The 15,727-nt window shown below is 41.0% G+C and overlaps 1 protein-coding gene and 1 long non-coding RNA gene across 9 annotated transcripts in view; both read right to left on the reverse strand.

Annotated features, from left to right (window-relative positions):
- PDE8A (phosphodiesterase 8A) overlaps positions 1-15,727 on the reverse strand; it is a 153,474-nt gene that overhangs the window by 49,413 nt on the left and 88,334 nt on the right. For 7 of the 8 annotated variants that reach the window (XM_081546913.1, XM_081546917.1, XM_081546912.1 and 4 more), the window contains 2 exons: positions 6,061-6,117; positions 5,329-5,383 (listed from right to left, as the gene is read on the reverse strand). In XM_081546913.1, coding sequence (XP_081403039.1) covers positions 5,329-5,383; positions 6,061-6,117 — 112 coding nt within the window. The remainder of the gene's footprint in view (positions 1-5,328; positions 5,384-6,060; positions 6,118-15,727) is intronic. The other variant, XM_081546911.1, reaches the window with a different exon arrangement.
- LOC145528481 (uncharacterized) lies at positions 6,119-14,629 on the reverse strand. Its single transcript, XR_014070456.1, has 2 exons — positions 12,576-14,629; positions 6,119-9,632 (listed from the first exon to the last, which is right to left on the reverse strand). It is a non-coding gene; the product is annotated as an uncharacterized LOC145528481 (long non-coding RNA).

Consider the following 15,727-nt stretch of genomic DNA (forward strand, 5'->3'; position numbering starts at 1 on the left):
ATGTGTTGTGTTTTCATAACTGAAAAAATAAAAAAGAGGGGGAAAAAATTCCCTAACCTCTGAGATTTTAGTCAGAAAGCTCAACTGCCAAGTCCAACTTAAGAGGTAAGCAAGTGTGCACCCACTGTGGAATCCTGAACTATGGCCAATCTACAGAAAAGCTGTCTGCCCTGTGAATCCAGAGATCTCACTGCAGTGATGGCTCTCAGGTCTGGGGTTGGGCTCAAGCCTGGGCCACACTGCCTCCCAGCCATGAGGCCTCCAGGCACGAGTGCTCTGCTCTCTGTGCCCTCTTGTCACTTCAGTATCCTTCTGATACCTGAGGGTACGGGACTCTGTGTGAGAAGACAGGTTACCTCGTGCGGTCTCGGAGGACTGGTCACCTAGTTGGATTCATCACTTACTAAGTGGTGAGACTGCTGCTCCATATTTCCTAAGTTACAGACCTCTAAAATGACTATTTCAAACTTTCTGTGCTTTTTGCATGGAAGTGTTTTTCACAGAGACATGCACTTAACCACAATTCTGGCACAGGCTGCAGGGAATGCCTTGATTAAGCAGTGCAGGTGAGAGGGCAGGGAGAGAGTGTGTGTCAGTTACCTTTGAATTTTACAATTAGTTTAATGATAACTCAATTGTACTACGAAAACACGAGGCCCCTGGTTAACTAGACTTTCTACTGGGAATATACTTTGCAGCCTGTGAAGCTGTGCTGATGGACTTCCTTGTACAGAATTTCAAACACATATTTCCAATACTGCTTGTACAATCTCATACAAATAAAAAGCTATCAGTTCAGTTCAGTTGCTCAGCTGTCCAACTCTTTGTGACTCCATGGACTGCAGCATGCCAGGCTTCCCTGTCCATCAACAACTCCCGGAGCTTGCTCAAACTCATGTCCATGGAGTCGGTGATGCCATCCAACCATCTCATCCTCTGTCATCCCATTCTCCTCCTGCCTTCAATCTTTCCCAGCATCAGGGTCTTTTCCAGTGAGTCAGTTCTTCATATCAGGTGGCCAAAGTATTGGAGTTTCAGCTTCAGCATCAGTCCTTCCAATGAACATTCAGAACTGATTTCCTTTAGGATGGACTGGTTTGATCTCCTTGCAGTCCAAGGGACTCTCAAGAGTCTTCTCCAACACCACAGTACAAAAGGATTAATTCTTCAGCACTCAGCTTTCTTTATAATCCAACTCTTACATCCATACATGACTACTGAAAAAACTATAGCTTTGACTAGACAGACATTTGTTGGCAAAGGAATGTCTCTGCTTTTTAATACGCTGTCTAGGTTGGTCATAGCATTTCTTCCAAGGAGCAAGCATCTTTTAATTTCATAGCTGCAGTCACCATCTGCAGTGATTCTGAAGCCCAAGAAAATAAAGTCTGTCACTGTTTATGGCAGATATAGGTAAGCAAACAACTCGAGGCAAGATGAATAATCTGTCCTCCCAGTTTCACTAGCTTCATTGGAAAGTCAGAAACATTGAAGGTCCTTGTTAAGAATGGCCAGTTCTGCAGCCTAAGAGTACTAACACAAGGAATTTCAGAGTTCTCAGGGGAAGTTTCTTCCTCATATGAATGCTTCCCTAGGCAGTTTAAGGAGGGGTGACCTAAGGATCTGCTGGAACAGGTGACCCACAACTTCCAACCTGGGATCCTTATGATGCTCACCTGCATGCTGGCTAGCATAGCTGTTCTCATACAAGTTCAACTGGAAGTCAGGGAATGCAGACAGGTGCTGACATGTGTGAATGTTGGGGAGGGTGGTGTTAAAAAAGGAGAACCACAAAACTATGTAATAATAACAACAATGTAAAATTTGTATATAAAATGTGTATTTAAAACAAAGTCTTAAGTTCCACCATATCTGATGTTGATACTGGAATTCCTGTGTTTCTTTTGTCTGCATTTACTTGTTACCTTTTTCTTTATTATTAAGTTCCTTTTATCACTATCTTATAAACAACATGTAATTGTACTTTCGTAAGCCAGTCTAATGGCTTATCCTTTAATGGGAGAATCCAGCCCATTTTCATGCACTTGACTTTGCTCCCATCTTACTCTGTGTTTATCACTGATTTCACACTGTTATTTCCTCTTCCTTGGACTTGCCAATGTGATCCAGTTGCTAAAAATTCCATACTTCTTGGGCAGGCGTTGCTACAAGGCTTGAGGGATCTTGGTTCCTTGACCAGGGATTGAACTTTGGGCCCTCAGCAGTGAAGTGTGGAGTCCTAACCACTGGACCACCAAGTAATTCCCACAAACTCCATATTTTATTAATTCAATTCTTTTTAAAAAAATTTATTTTGGGCTATGCTGGATCTTCATTGCTGTGAGGGTTTTTCTCTAGCTGTAACAAGCAGGGGCTACTCTCTAGTTGCAGTGAGCAGGCTTCTCATTGTGGTGGCTTCTCATGGAGCACGGGCTCTAGGGTATGTGGGCTTCAGTAGTTGCGGCTCCTGGGCTCTACAGCACAGGCTCAGCACTGGTGGCTCATAGGCTTAGCTGCTCCGGGGCATGTGGAATCTTCAGGGACCAGGGATCAAACCAATGTCTCCTGGGTTTGAACCACAAAACTATGTAATAATAGTCTAAAATTTATTAGACTATTTTAATAACCTAAATACTTTATTTAGATTATTAAATCTAATTTATTTAATAATAAATTAATTTATTTTATTTAGACAGGTGGATTCTTTACCACTGAGCCACCAGAAAAGTCCCCAGAAGTTTTCTTAAACTTTTCTATTATTGGTTACTTTCCTTTTCATTGATCTCAAAAGCAGACATAGATTTCTTTACTATTGTTTGAAAACAAGGTACCAATTAGTTCCAGAACAGTCTTTCCCATGAGCAGTGCTCTAGTCTGCACATTTCCCACAAAGAAGAAAACTTCAGAATACTTTCACTGCCCACCCACTTCCCTGTCTGCTAGATGAGCCACAGGAATGCGTTTACTTCCACTTTCTCCCCTGAAACTTTGAGGACACCTAGGGCAGGGTGTGCTTAGAAACCCTAGAATTTAAAGACTGAGGTATTATTGGATGTTATATAATTACATATAAAGATACATATTCTACACTACACACACCACTTCTCTCCACTACTTTCTCCCTCATCTTCCAGTTCTGTTCTACTTCATTTGTTGAATGGTTGAAGTTCTTATTCAATTATTTTCTTCAGACAGGGCTTCTAGGGAAATACATCTCTGAGTTTTATGTATTAATATAATACCCAGAGGAATACCTCTTGTGCCGTGAAGGGTGAACAATCACTTGGTTGGTGTGGGACTCTCAGGTTATGGTCCTTTACCATCTGTGATCTCTAATCACATAAGACACTGTTATCACTGCTTTACACAGTAGGAAAAGACGCTGATGCTGGGAAACATTGACGGCAAAAAGAGAAGGAGGCGGCAGAGGATGAGGTGGTCGGATGGCATAACCGACTCAATGAACATGAGTTTGAGCAAACTCCAGGAGATAGTGAAGGACAGGGAAGCCTGGTGTGCTGCAGTCCATGGGGTCACGAAGAGTTGGATACGACTGAGCAACTGAACAACAACAACAAATGTGTTTGTGTTCACCCCACATTCACAGTTTCTTGCTCCTCACTCTTTCTTGCCTTTCAGGCCTCCTACTTGGGACTTAGGACTCATCTTGCTTCTGCTTTAAGTATATCCTTCAGAATTGTCCTTTGAGAATCTGCTAGTTACAAATTGCCTCAATTTTCATATTTCTGAAAGTCTTGATTTCACCTTCATTTTTCAAAGTATTTATGCTAGGTAAGGGATCCCAGGGGGCGCGGTGGCAAAGAATTTGCCTGCCAATGCAGGAGACACAATCCATTCTAGTTATTCTCACCTAGGAAATCCCATGCACAGAGGAGCCTGGCAGGCTACAGGCCATGGGGTCGCAAACAGTCAGATATGACTGAGCAACTGAGCACATGCTAGGTATAACGCTATAGCAAGGCAGTTATTTTCTTTTATCACATTGAAAACACTACTCCACTGTTTTCTAACTTCAACCTACTGCTGCCACGAAGCCAGCTGTTAGTCTGCTGTTCTAATTTTTTTTCCTCTGGCTGATTTTACTATTGTCTCTTTATTTTGTTTGTTTTTCACTATGATATGTCCTCTTTTTATTTATTCTACTTTTGAATTTTGGAATCTGTGGATTATAGTTTTCCATCCATTCTGGAAAATTCTCTTCAAATATAATGCCCCATTCTCTCTCCTATTCTTCCAGACCTCCAATTATACAGATGCTAAACCATCCCCTCTATCCTCCACTTTTCTAAACTTCTCTAACTTATTTTCTGTTTTTGGATCTTTGTGCCACATGCTGGATAATTTCTTCTGACCTACTAAGTTTTAAAATTTTCAGTTAATATGTGTGCATTTGTCAAAATTCAGTTATGTTCTGTTTAAAATTTGCTACATCACTTTTTATAGCTTCCTATTCCTTGAAGATATTTCCAAGCTTGTCGTGTCTGTCTCTTTACATATAATAAGCATAATCGTTTCACGATTTTATCTCACAATTATAATTTCTGAGGACTGTGAGGGCCTGCTCCCGCTGCCTCTCTCCCCTGCTAGTTCCCACTTGGAATGCCATGTTTCCTTGTGGACGGGTTAATGCTGACTGAGGGCTGCCTGCTGCCCTTGAATGATTATTTGTAGAGACTCTCTGAGGCTGAAGAAGAAGGAATCTCCCTCTGGGAGGATGCGTATTTGCTTCTTCCAGATACTTGGGAGTGCTATCAGCCAGAATTAAGGGGTGAGGTTTCTCCATGACCTCCTTGATATTTGGGCTACAAGTCTGCCCAATGATCAGCCTTATGTGAGCTCTCTCCACCATTATTCCCAAGGCTACTAGCAACTAGCTGACCAAAGCCTTCATCAGCTTTTTGGGCTTAAGAGAAACCAAGAGATTAGAGTCAGGGGTAGAAAGAAATGGAGCCACGTTGGGGAGGTCCTACTTCCAGAATCCTTGAATTGGCTTTAAAGTTGCATGTATGCCTGTCAGCATTATGACAACACATCCTATGGTACAACTTTTAACTAATGAGTAAGCCATTAAAGGAGATTTTTTTAATGTTTAGATGCATTTATCAGGCATAGTTTTGGGCAACTGAGAAAGCAAAGTATTGTGGATTATCAGATTACCAGATTATAAAATTAAATCAAACTGTAACACAGCACAAGGACGATTTTTCTTTTAAAAATTAATTCAAAACTATTGCCAGGCTCTAAATCTGAGATAAAATAATTTGTCACGCTTAATTATACTTGCATAACAAAGACGTGAGTACATACCCTTGTGAAGCCAGCAGCAATGAGGGACATTACACATGACTCTTCTCTATCCACCCTTTAAAAGAACAAGTAAATGGTTAGAGACAGTTTTTTCCTAATCAGTTACATCTCACATCTTTATTTACTAATATATATAATATTATCATTGGCATATAATGAATACTTTTAGATGAATTAGATTAACATACAAATCAAATGTACAAAGTTAAAACAATTTTCTGTTTCAGTTTCACACTGGCTTTTTGGCAATAGATATTAATGCTTGAAATACAGAGATTACACTAAGAGCCAGAACACAGGAGTGAGCACGTAGCTATGTGATATGTAAAAATTTAATTTTGATTTAAACTAAACTTTATGCTTTTCTTACCTCCTATTTTAAAATGAAATATAAGGTTTCCCCCAATTATGTATAATGTAAATTCTCATAGATATTTGGAGTTAGAAGTCCCTAAGAAATATATCCAGAAAACATTCATACTTCAGGAATGGCATTCTCCCTTGGTTGGCCCTTTTCTAAAGTGAAAGACAGTCCAAAATCACAAAACCTAGTGTTAAAGAACAAACTCCAGCCACGAATTTAACTGCAAAAGTGAAAGAAAATAAGAAAGAGGAAAAGGCTAGAAAGGGTGATACCTGTCACAGGCCACAAGCTGTTTTTCAGGCCTCTGTTAAGAACACACATTACATTGACAACTGAATTTCAACACCAAAAAAAGAAAAATATCTTACCTGCGTACTACACCAATAATAACTGTGTTTTCTGAGAGTTTTGATGATCTGATAGACCTTTAAAAAAAGGTTTTAAAATAAATTTAAAGCAATTCTTTAAAAACTAAATACACGTAAACCTAAATTTTGGTACAACAGTTAAAGTTGGGGGAGAGCGAAAGATTCCTCCACACTCTGGAGTCACCTTCTTAGCTAACCTGACCTTTCTTTCTTCAGGGGACAAACTGCTGACCAGTGGCCTGTGGTGACCCTCGTAATTATGGAGCATGAAGACAGCAGCGAGCTCTGATGACATGCCTTCTATTTGTTCTTGTTCTGGTCTGAGCTGTTTCAGGTGGAGAATTTTCCCTACCTGGGGAATCTCCCTTACACGAGAAGGGTCACTTGTCTCTTCCTATTAAAGCAAGACACAGGTCTACCTGTATCACAGTCAGTGGATGGCGACCATTACAGTGTGGGTCAAGCAGCCGAGGGTCAGCTCTCCACTGCATTCTGAGCAGTGCAGAGAAGGGTTCCCGAGCAGGATGCAGGCGAAACAGTATCAATAAATAGTTAAAACTCAGAAATGCAAAATATTCTTATCCATCAGAAAGAGGAGACTCAAACCTCACAGGAAATATTAAGAACAGAAGACTGACAGAGAAAAGTAGAAGACACTGCTCTACTGAAGTTACCCAAGGAGTATGAGGCCACCCTTGGATGGCATGGAGATCAAACCAGTCACTCCTGAAGGAAATCAACTCTGAATATTCACTGGAAGGACTGATGATGAAGCTGAAGTTCCAATGCTTTGGCCACCTGATGCGAACAGCCAACTCACTGGTAAGGACCTTGATGCTGGGAAAGATTGAGGGCAGAAGAGGGTGACAGAGGATGAGGTGGTTGCAAGGCATCACTGACACAATGGACATGAGTTTGAGTAAACTCTGGGAGACAGTGAAGGACAGGAAAGCCTGGCTGTTCATGGGGTCCATGGGGAAGACTGTGCTGCAGTCCACGGGGTTCCAAAGAGTCGGACACGACTTAACAACTAAACAACAACGAGGCTGCCAAAGGGACTGAATTTAACCCTTCTGGAGAAGCAGCTCCCAAGGAAGCCACAGGGAATGAAAATTCAGCCAAGAGATGAGAGAGGGCAGAGATAAACATGACAGAGAAGAGTAGAAGCAATATAAACTGCCCACTGAGATGTGCAATGGCTTTGACCCACCCTACACTGCAGGCAAGAGCAGGACTCTCTGGAGAAGCAGAGCCAGGCCACAGAAAGGGGGAGGAACTTGGCCCTTGTCCTGGAAGGAAGAGACGCACATAAGAAGGTGACTGCAAAAGGAGGGGTATGCAGAGGGCTGGATTTGGACTCCCCCTGTCAAGACAGAAGCAAGCTGGCCCCTGGAGGATGTGTCCACAGTGGGACAGATGAGAGCCAAGACTCACTGCCTGACTTCAGTTCTGCTGGTTCAAGAATCACTTGTGTCACTTCTGAATCACAGAATACAGAAAATGATTGGCATGACTATTTCTCTACTGTCCCGAGGATGACATATAACATAACCATTTCAGATGTGTAAGGGAAAAGTCAAGTCATCATATGCAAAGGATGTCTCAGTTTGGGCAAAATTTTTCTGCAGAGGGCCAGACAGTAAGTATTTTAGGCTTTTCATGTCATATGGACTCTGTCACAAGTACTCAATCCTGCCCCTGAAGCATGAGAGCAGGCATAATACATAATACATAAATGAACAGGCCTGCCTGTGCTCCCCTGTGCCTACCCCTGCCTCAGGGTACTGAGGCTAAGTTTTCTCATGGAGCTCAGGCAGAGAAAGGCTTAAGAGTCCAATAGTATATGCAGAGTAACTCTGGGGTTGGGAAGCTGCTCAGGGATGGAGATGCTTCTCCATCTCCGGGGAACAGCCAGTCTCTCTCATGGGCCACACGCCTCATAACACACACTCTCTCTGTCAACACTTTTGCTTTTCCCAGTGTCCACTCTAGTCCTATAGCTTCCATTTCTGCCTAGCATCTCCAGAGGGAACCAACTTAAAGGGCACTCCTTGCATGGCTCTATCAGGGAGGTCACTGCAGGGCCTGCTGACCAGGCTCCAGTCCCACCGTGGTTGCCTGCCTGGAACACAGCCGAGCTTACCTTCCTGGAGCAGGAGCCATGGGAAGGGCTGTGTGAACTCAGAAGCATAACTGGTATGGCAGATACTCACACAGATGGACCCCAGCCACTTTTCAAACCTGCTGGCTGATACTCACCCCGGCACTAACCTTAAACAGGGAATGAAAGACATGGACTCGCAAATAGGAGTTCCGTGGCTTCTTAGGACATTTCTAGTTGTTTATCTGTTTATATTTCTATAATGTATCATGAAGATTGAGAGGGAGAAGTGGCAACTTTGAAGTATGCCACCAGCCACCTCAAATCAGCTCATGTCTTTTTACAGGAGAAACAGAGATCTGAGTGGTAACAGAGCAGGTAGGCAACCACACAGATGACCTCAGTAAGCAGTTCGGGACACAGGGATAAGGGACATGGGGCTGAGGACAAAGTGGAAGGAAAGACCAAGTTTCCCAGAGACAAGCCCATCCCTCCAAAAGAGGCCTAACACTGTATGAAAAGGCAGGGGTGGTGTCCACTCTCACCACTATTATTCAACATAGTTTTGGAAGTCCTAGCTACAGCAATCAGAGAAGAAAAAGAAATAAAAGGAATCTAGATTGGAAAAGAAGAAGTAAACCTCTCACTGTTTGCAGATGACATGATATTATACATAGAAAACCCTGAAGATACTATCAGAAAACTACTAGAGCTAATCAGTGAATATAGCAAAGTTGCAGAATACAAAATCAATACACAGAAATCACTTGCATTCTTATATACTAACAATGAAAAATCAGAGAGAGAAATTAAGGTATCAATCCCATTCACCAATGCAGCAAAAAGAATAAAATATCTAGGAATAAACCTACCTAAGGAAACAAAAGAACTGTATACAGAAAATTATAAGACACTAATGAAAGAAATCAAAGATGACATAAACAGATGGAGAGATACTCCATGTTCCTGGGTAGGAAGAATCAATATTGTGAAAATGACTATACTACCAAATGCAATCTACAGATTCAATGTAATCCCTATCCAATTACCAATTTCATTTTTCACAGAACTAGAACAAAAAATTTCACAATTCACCTGGAAACACAAAAGACCCTGAATAGCCAAACCAATCCTGAGAAAGAACAATGGAGCTGGAGGAATCAACCTTCCTGATTTCAGATTATACTACAAAGCTACAGTCATCAAGACAGTATGGTACTGGCACAAGACAGAAATATAGACCAACGGAACAAGATAGAAAACCCAGAAATAAACCCACACACCTAGAGGTACCTTATTTTTGACAAAAAAGGCAAGAATATACAATGGAGCAAAGATAGCGTCTTCAATAAGTGGTGCTGGGAAAACTGGACAGCTACATGTAAAAGAATGAAATTAGAACACTTTCTAACACCATACACAAAGATAAACTCAAAACAAATTAAAGACCTAAATGTAAGAAACTATAAAACTCATAGAGGATGGACAACTTGGAAGAAATGGACAAATTCTTAGAAAAGTATAACTTTCCAAAACTGAACCAGGAAGAAATAGAAGATCTTAACAGACCCATCACAAGCACGGAAATCGAAAGTGTAATCAGAAATCTTCCAGCAAACAAAAGCCCAGGACCAGACGGCTTCACAGCGGAATTCTACCAAAAATTTAGAGAAGAGCTAACACCTATCCTGCTCAAACTCTTCCAGAAAATTGCAGAAGATGGTAAACTTCCAAACTCATTCTATGAGGCCACCATCACCCTAATTCCAAAACTAGACAAAGATGTCACAAAAAAGGAAAACTACAGGCCAATATCACTGATGAACATAGATGCAAAAATCCTTAATAAAATTCTAGCAAACAGAATCCAACATCATATTAAAAGGATCATACATCATGACCAAGTGGGCTTTATCCCAGGAATGCAAGGTTTTTTTAACATCCGCAAATCAATCAATGTAATACACCACATTAACAAATTGAAAGAAAAAAACCATATGGTTATCTCAATAGATGCAGAAAAAGCCTTTGACAAAATTCAGCATCCATTTATGATTAAAACCCTCCAGAAAGCAGGAATAGAAGGAACATATCTCAACATAATAAAAGCTATATATGACAAACCCACAGCAAACATTATCCTCAATGGTGAAAAATTGAAAGCATTTCCCCTAAAGTCAGGAACAAGGCAAGGATGCCCACTTTCACCACTACTATTCAACATAGTTTTGGAAGTTTTGGCCACAGCAATCAGAGCTGAAAAAGAAATAAAAGGAATACAGATAGGAAAAGAAGAAGTAAAACTCTCACTGTTTGCAGATGACATGATCCTCTACATAGAAAACCCTAAAGACTCTACTAGAAAATTACTAGAGTTGATCAATGAATATAGTAAAGTTGCAGGATATAAAATTAACACACAGAAATCCCTTGCATTCCTATACTCCAATAATGAGAAAACAGAAAGAGAAATTAAGGAAACAATACCATTCACCATTGCATCAAAAAGAATAAAATACTTAGGAATATATCTACCTAAAGAAACAAAAGACTTATATATAGAAAACTATAAAACACTGATGAAAGAAATCAAAGAGGACACAAACAGATGGAGAAATATACCGTGTTCATGGATTGGAAGAATTAATATAGTGAAAATGAGTATTCTACCCAAAGCAATCTACAGATTCAATGCAATCCCTATCAAGCTACCAATGGTATTTTTCACAGAACTAGAACAAATCATCTCACAATTTGTATGGAAATATAAGAAACCTCGAATAGCCAAAGCAATCTTGAGGAAGAAGAATGGAACTGCAGGAATCAACCTGCCTGACTTCAGACTCTACTACAAAGCCACAGTCATCAAGACAGTATGGTACTGGCACAAAGATAGAAATATAGATCAATGGAACAAAATAGAAAGCCCAGAGATAAACCCACGCACATATGGACACCTTATCTTCGACAAAGGAGGCAAGAATATACAATGGAGAAAAGACAACCTCTTTAACAAGTGGTGCTGGGAAAACTGGTCAACCACTTGTAAAAGAATGAAACTAGAACACTTCCTAACACCGTACACAAAAATAAACTCAAAATGGATTAAAGATCTAAACGTAAGACCAGAAACAATAAAACTCCTAGAGGAAAACATAGGCAAAACACTCTCCGACATAAATCACAGCAGGATCCTCCATGACCCACCTCCCAGAATATTGGAAATAAAAGCAAAAATAAACAAATGGGACCTAATTAAAATTAAAAGCTTTTGCACAACAAAGGAAACTATAAACAAGGTGAAAAGACAGCCTTCAGAATGGGAGAAGATAATAGCAAATGAAGCAACAGACAAACAATTAATCTCAAAAATATACAAGCAACTTCTGCAGCTGAATTCCCGAAAAATAAATGACCCAATCAAAAAATGGGCCAAAGAACTAAACAGACATTTCTCCAAAGAAGACATACAGATGGCTAACAAACACATGAAAAGATGCTCAACATCACTCATTATTAGAGAAATGCAAATCAAAACCACAATGAGGTATCATTTCACACCAGTCAGAATGGCTGCTATCCAAAAGTCTACAAGCAATAAATGCTGGAGAGGGTGTGGAGAAAAGGGAACCCTCTTACACTGTTGGTGGGAATGCAAACTAGTACAGCCACTATGGAGAACAGTGTGGAGATTCCTTAAAAAACTGGGAATAGAACTGCCATATGACCCAGCAATCCCACTGCTGGGCATATACACCGAGGAAACCAGAATTGAAAGAGACGCGTGTACCCCAATGTTCATCGCAGCACTGTTTACAATAGCCAGGACATGGAAGCAACCTAGATGTCCATCAGCAGATGAATGGATAAGGAAGCTGTGGTACATATACACAATGGAATATTACTCAGCCATTAAAAAAAATACATTTGAACCGGTTCTACTGAGATGGATGAAACTGGAGCCCATTATACAGAGTGAAGTAAGCCAGAAAGAAAAACAACAATACAGTATACTAATGCATATATATGGAATCTGAAAGATGGTAACGATAACCCTATATGCGGGACAGAATGAGAGACACAGATGCATGGAACAATTTTATGGACTCTGAGGGAGAAGGTGAGGGTGGGACGTTCTGGGAGAATGGCATTGAGACATGTGTATTGTCATATGTGAAACAGAGCACCATTCCATGTTCGATGCATGTGACAAGGGCTCGGGGCCGGGGCAGTGGGATGATCCAGAGGGATGGGAGGGGGAGGGAGGGGGGTGGGGGGTTCGGGAAGGGGAACACATGTAAACCCATGGCTGATTCTTGTCAATGTATGGCAAAAACTATTACAATATTGTAAAGTAATTAGCCCCCAAGTAAAATAAATAAATTTATAAAAAAAAAAAAAAAAAAAAAAAAACTCATAGAGGAAAACATAGGCAGAACACTCGATGACATAAATCAAAGCAAGATCCTCTATGACCCACCTCCTGAAAGAGTGAAAGTCGCTCAGTCATGTCCGACTCTTTGCAACTCCATGGACTATACAGTTCATGGAAGTCTCCAGGCCAGAATACTGGAGTGGGTAGCCTTTCCCTTCTCCAGAGTATCTTCCCAAACCAAGGATTAAACCCAGGTCTCCTGCATTGCAGGCAGATTCTTTACCAGCTGAGCCACAAGGGAAGCCCAAGAATACTGGAGTGTGTGTAGCCTATCCTTCTCCAGGGTATCTTCCCAAACCAGGGATCAAACCCAGGTCTCCTGCATTGCAGGTAGATTCTTTACCCCAGCTCCTGGAGTAATGGAAATAAAAACAAAACAAGTGGGACCTAGTTAAACTTAAAAGCCTTTGCACAGAAAAGGAAATGATAAACAAAGTGAAAAGACAGCCCTCAGAATGGGAGAAAATAATAGCAAATGAAATAATTGATAAAGGATTAATTTCCACAATATACAAGCAGCTCATACAACTCAGTATCAGAAAGAAAAAAAAAAAAACAATCAAAAAGTGGGAAAAAGACCTAAACAGACACTTCTCCAAAGAAGACATACAGATGGCTAACAAACACATGAAACGATGCTCAGCATCGCTCATTATCAGAGAGATGCACATCAAAACTACAATGAGGTTTCACCTCAAACTGGTCAGAATCGTCATCATCAAAAAGTCTACAAACAATAAATGCTGGAGAGGGTGTGGAGAAAAGGGAAACCTCTTGCACTGTTGGTGGGAATATAAATGGATACAGCCACTATGTAAGACAGTATGGATATTCCTTAGAAAACTGAGGATAAAACCACCATATGACCCAGCACTCCCACTCCTAGGCATATACCCTGAGGAAACCAAAATCGAAAAAGACACACGTACCCCAATGTTCACTGCAGCACTATTTCCAATAGCTAGAACATGGAAGCAACCTAGATATCCATCGACAGATGAATGGATAAAGAAGTCGTAGAACATATATACAATGGAATATGGAATATTACTCAGCCATAAAAAGGAACACATTTGAGTCAATTCTAATCAGGTGGATGAACCTAGAGCCTAATATACAGAGTGAAGTAAGTCAGAAAGAGAAAGAGAAATATTGTATACTAACGCATATATATGCAATCTAGAAAGATGGTACTGATGAATTTATTTGCAAGGCAGCAGTGGAGAAACAGAGAACAGACTTATGAATACGGGGAGAGGGGAGGAGAGGATGAGATGTATGGAGAGAGTAACATGAAAACCTATATTACCATATGTAAAATAGATATCCAATGAGAATTTGCTGTATGTCTCAGAGAACTCAAACAGGGGCTCTGTATCAACCTAGAGCAGTGGGATGGAGAGGGAGATGGGAGGGAGGCTCAAGAGGGAAGGGACATATGTATACTTATGGCTGACTCATGCTGATGTTTGACAGAAAACAACAAAATTCTGTAAGACAATTATCTTTCAATTAAAAAATAAATTTAAAAAAAAAGGTAGGAGTGTATTCTAGGCTTTTTCTGGTCCAAAAGAAAGAAGAACTGGCCAGGAAATAGAAATGTCAGGAACCAGATTGAAAACTAAGACTCTTTACCTTAGAATTCATGAAAACCAAGAAAGAAATGACATGGCGCCATCAAGATGTACCCCTAGATGTTAGGAAGGAAGACTTCAAGAAGTCAGGAGAAACGATGAGGCGTGAGTCCACAGCATGACATTCTGAAGGCTGCGCAAGCACACTGGGAAGCGCCCAGAACCAGGCTCCCTGGTGTGACACTTGTGTCTGACTTGGCTGTGCACAACAGAAAACTCTAGAGAGAGTGGCTTCAACAAGACTCAGCTCCCACATGAAAGGTGTGCAGAGGCAGGGAATCCAAGCTGCTATGGCACTTTGCAACATCAGGAACCTGGCTTCTCCTGTCTTGGTTTCTTCCCTTAATCCAAGACAGATGCCGAGCTCTAGCCATAATCTAGAGAACAGGAAGAAGGGCATGCCTTCTCCCTTCACGGACACTTTTCAGAAAATGCACGTGACATGCCCACTGACCAGCAGCAAGAAAAGCTAGGGGGTGCAGTGTATGTTCTAGGTGGTTGTCTTCCCACTGAAACATTAGAAATTCTACTATTAAGAAAAGAGTAGGGACTTCACTGGTGGTCCAGTGATTAAGACTCTGCACTTTCACAGCAGGGGAATGGGTTCAATCCCTGGTCAGGGAACTAAGATCTCACATGCCCCATTGGACAGCCAAAAGAAGAAAAGAAAAGAGTAGAAATGGGTATGGAGGGGTGGGAGTGGGGTGGGCAACTACCAGTGTCTAGATGCACCAGGAAACTACAAATAATTTTGATGATGGTCTTGACACGAAACTAGAGAAAGGCCACAAGCTGGAGGCTTACAGTAAGAACACAGCAAAGCCCTATTTTTTTTTACCACGTCTTTTTTTTTTTAATTAGTTTATTTTCTGTTTTTTTAACTTTACAATATTGTATTTGTTTTGCCATAAATTGACATGAATCCACCATGGCTGTACATGTTTTCCCCTTCCAGAACCCCCCTTCCACCTCCCTCCCCATCCCATCCCTTCGGGTCATCCCAGTGCACCAGCCCCGAGCACCCTGTACCATGCATTGAACCTGGACTGGCGATTCGTTTCACATATGATAATTTACATGCTTCCATGCCATTCTCCCATATCATCCTGCACTCGCCCTCTCCCATAGAGTCCATAATACTGTTCTATTTATCTGTGTCTCTTTTGATGTCTCGCATACAGGGTTATCTTTACTGACTGACTAAATACCATATATATGTGTTAGTATACTGTATTGGTGTTTTTCTGTCTGGCTTACTTCACTCTGTATAATAGGCTCCAGTTTCATCCACCTCATTAGAACTGATTTGAATGTATTCTTTTTAATGGCTGAGTAATATTCCATTGTGTATATGTACCACAGCTTCCTTATCCATTCATCTGCTGATGGGCATCTAGGCTGCTTCCATGTCCTGGCTATTATAAACAGTACTGCGATGAACATTGGGGTACACGTGTCTCTTTCAAGTCTGGTTTCCTCAGTGTGTATGCCCAGCAG

Source organism: Giraffa tippelskirchi, chromosome 12 (assembly GCF_054371585.1).
Source record: "Giraffa tippelskirchi isolate mGirTip1 chromosome 12, T2T-mGirTip1v1.2.pri, whole genome shotgun sequence".
NCBI classification, from domain to species: Eukaryota; Metazoa; Chordata; class Mammalia; order Artiodactyla; family Giraffidae; genus Giraffa; species Giraffa tippelskirchi.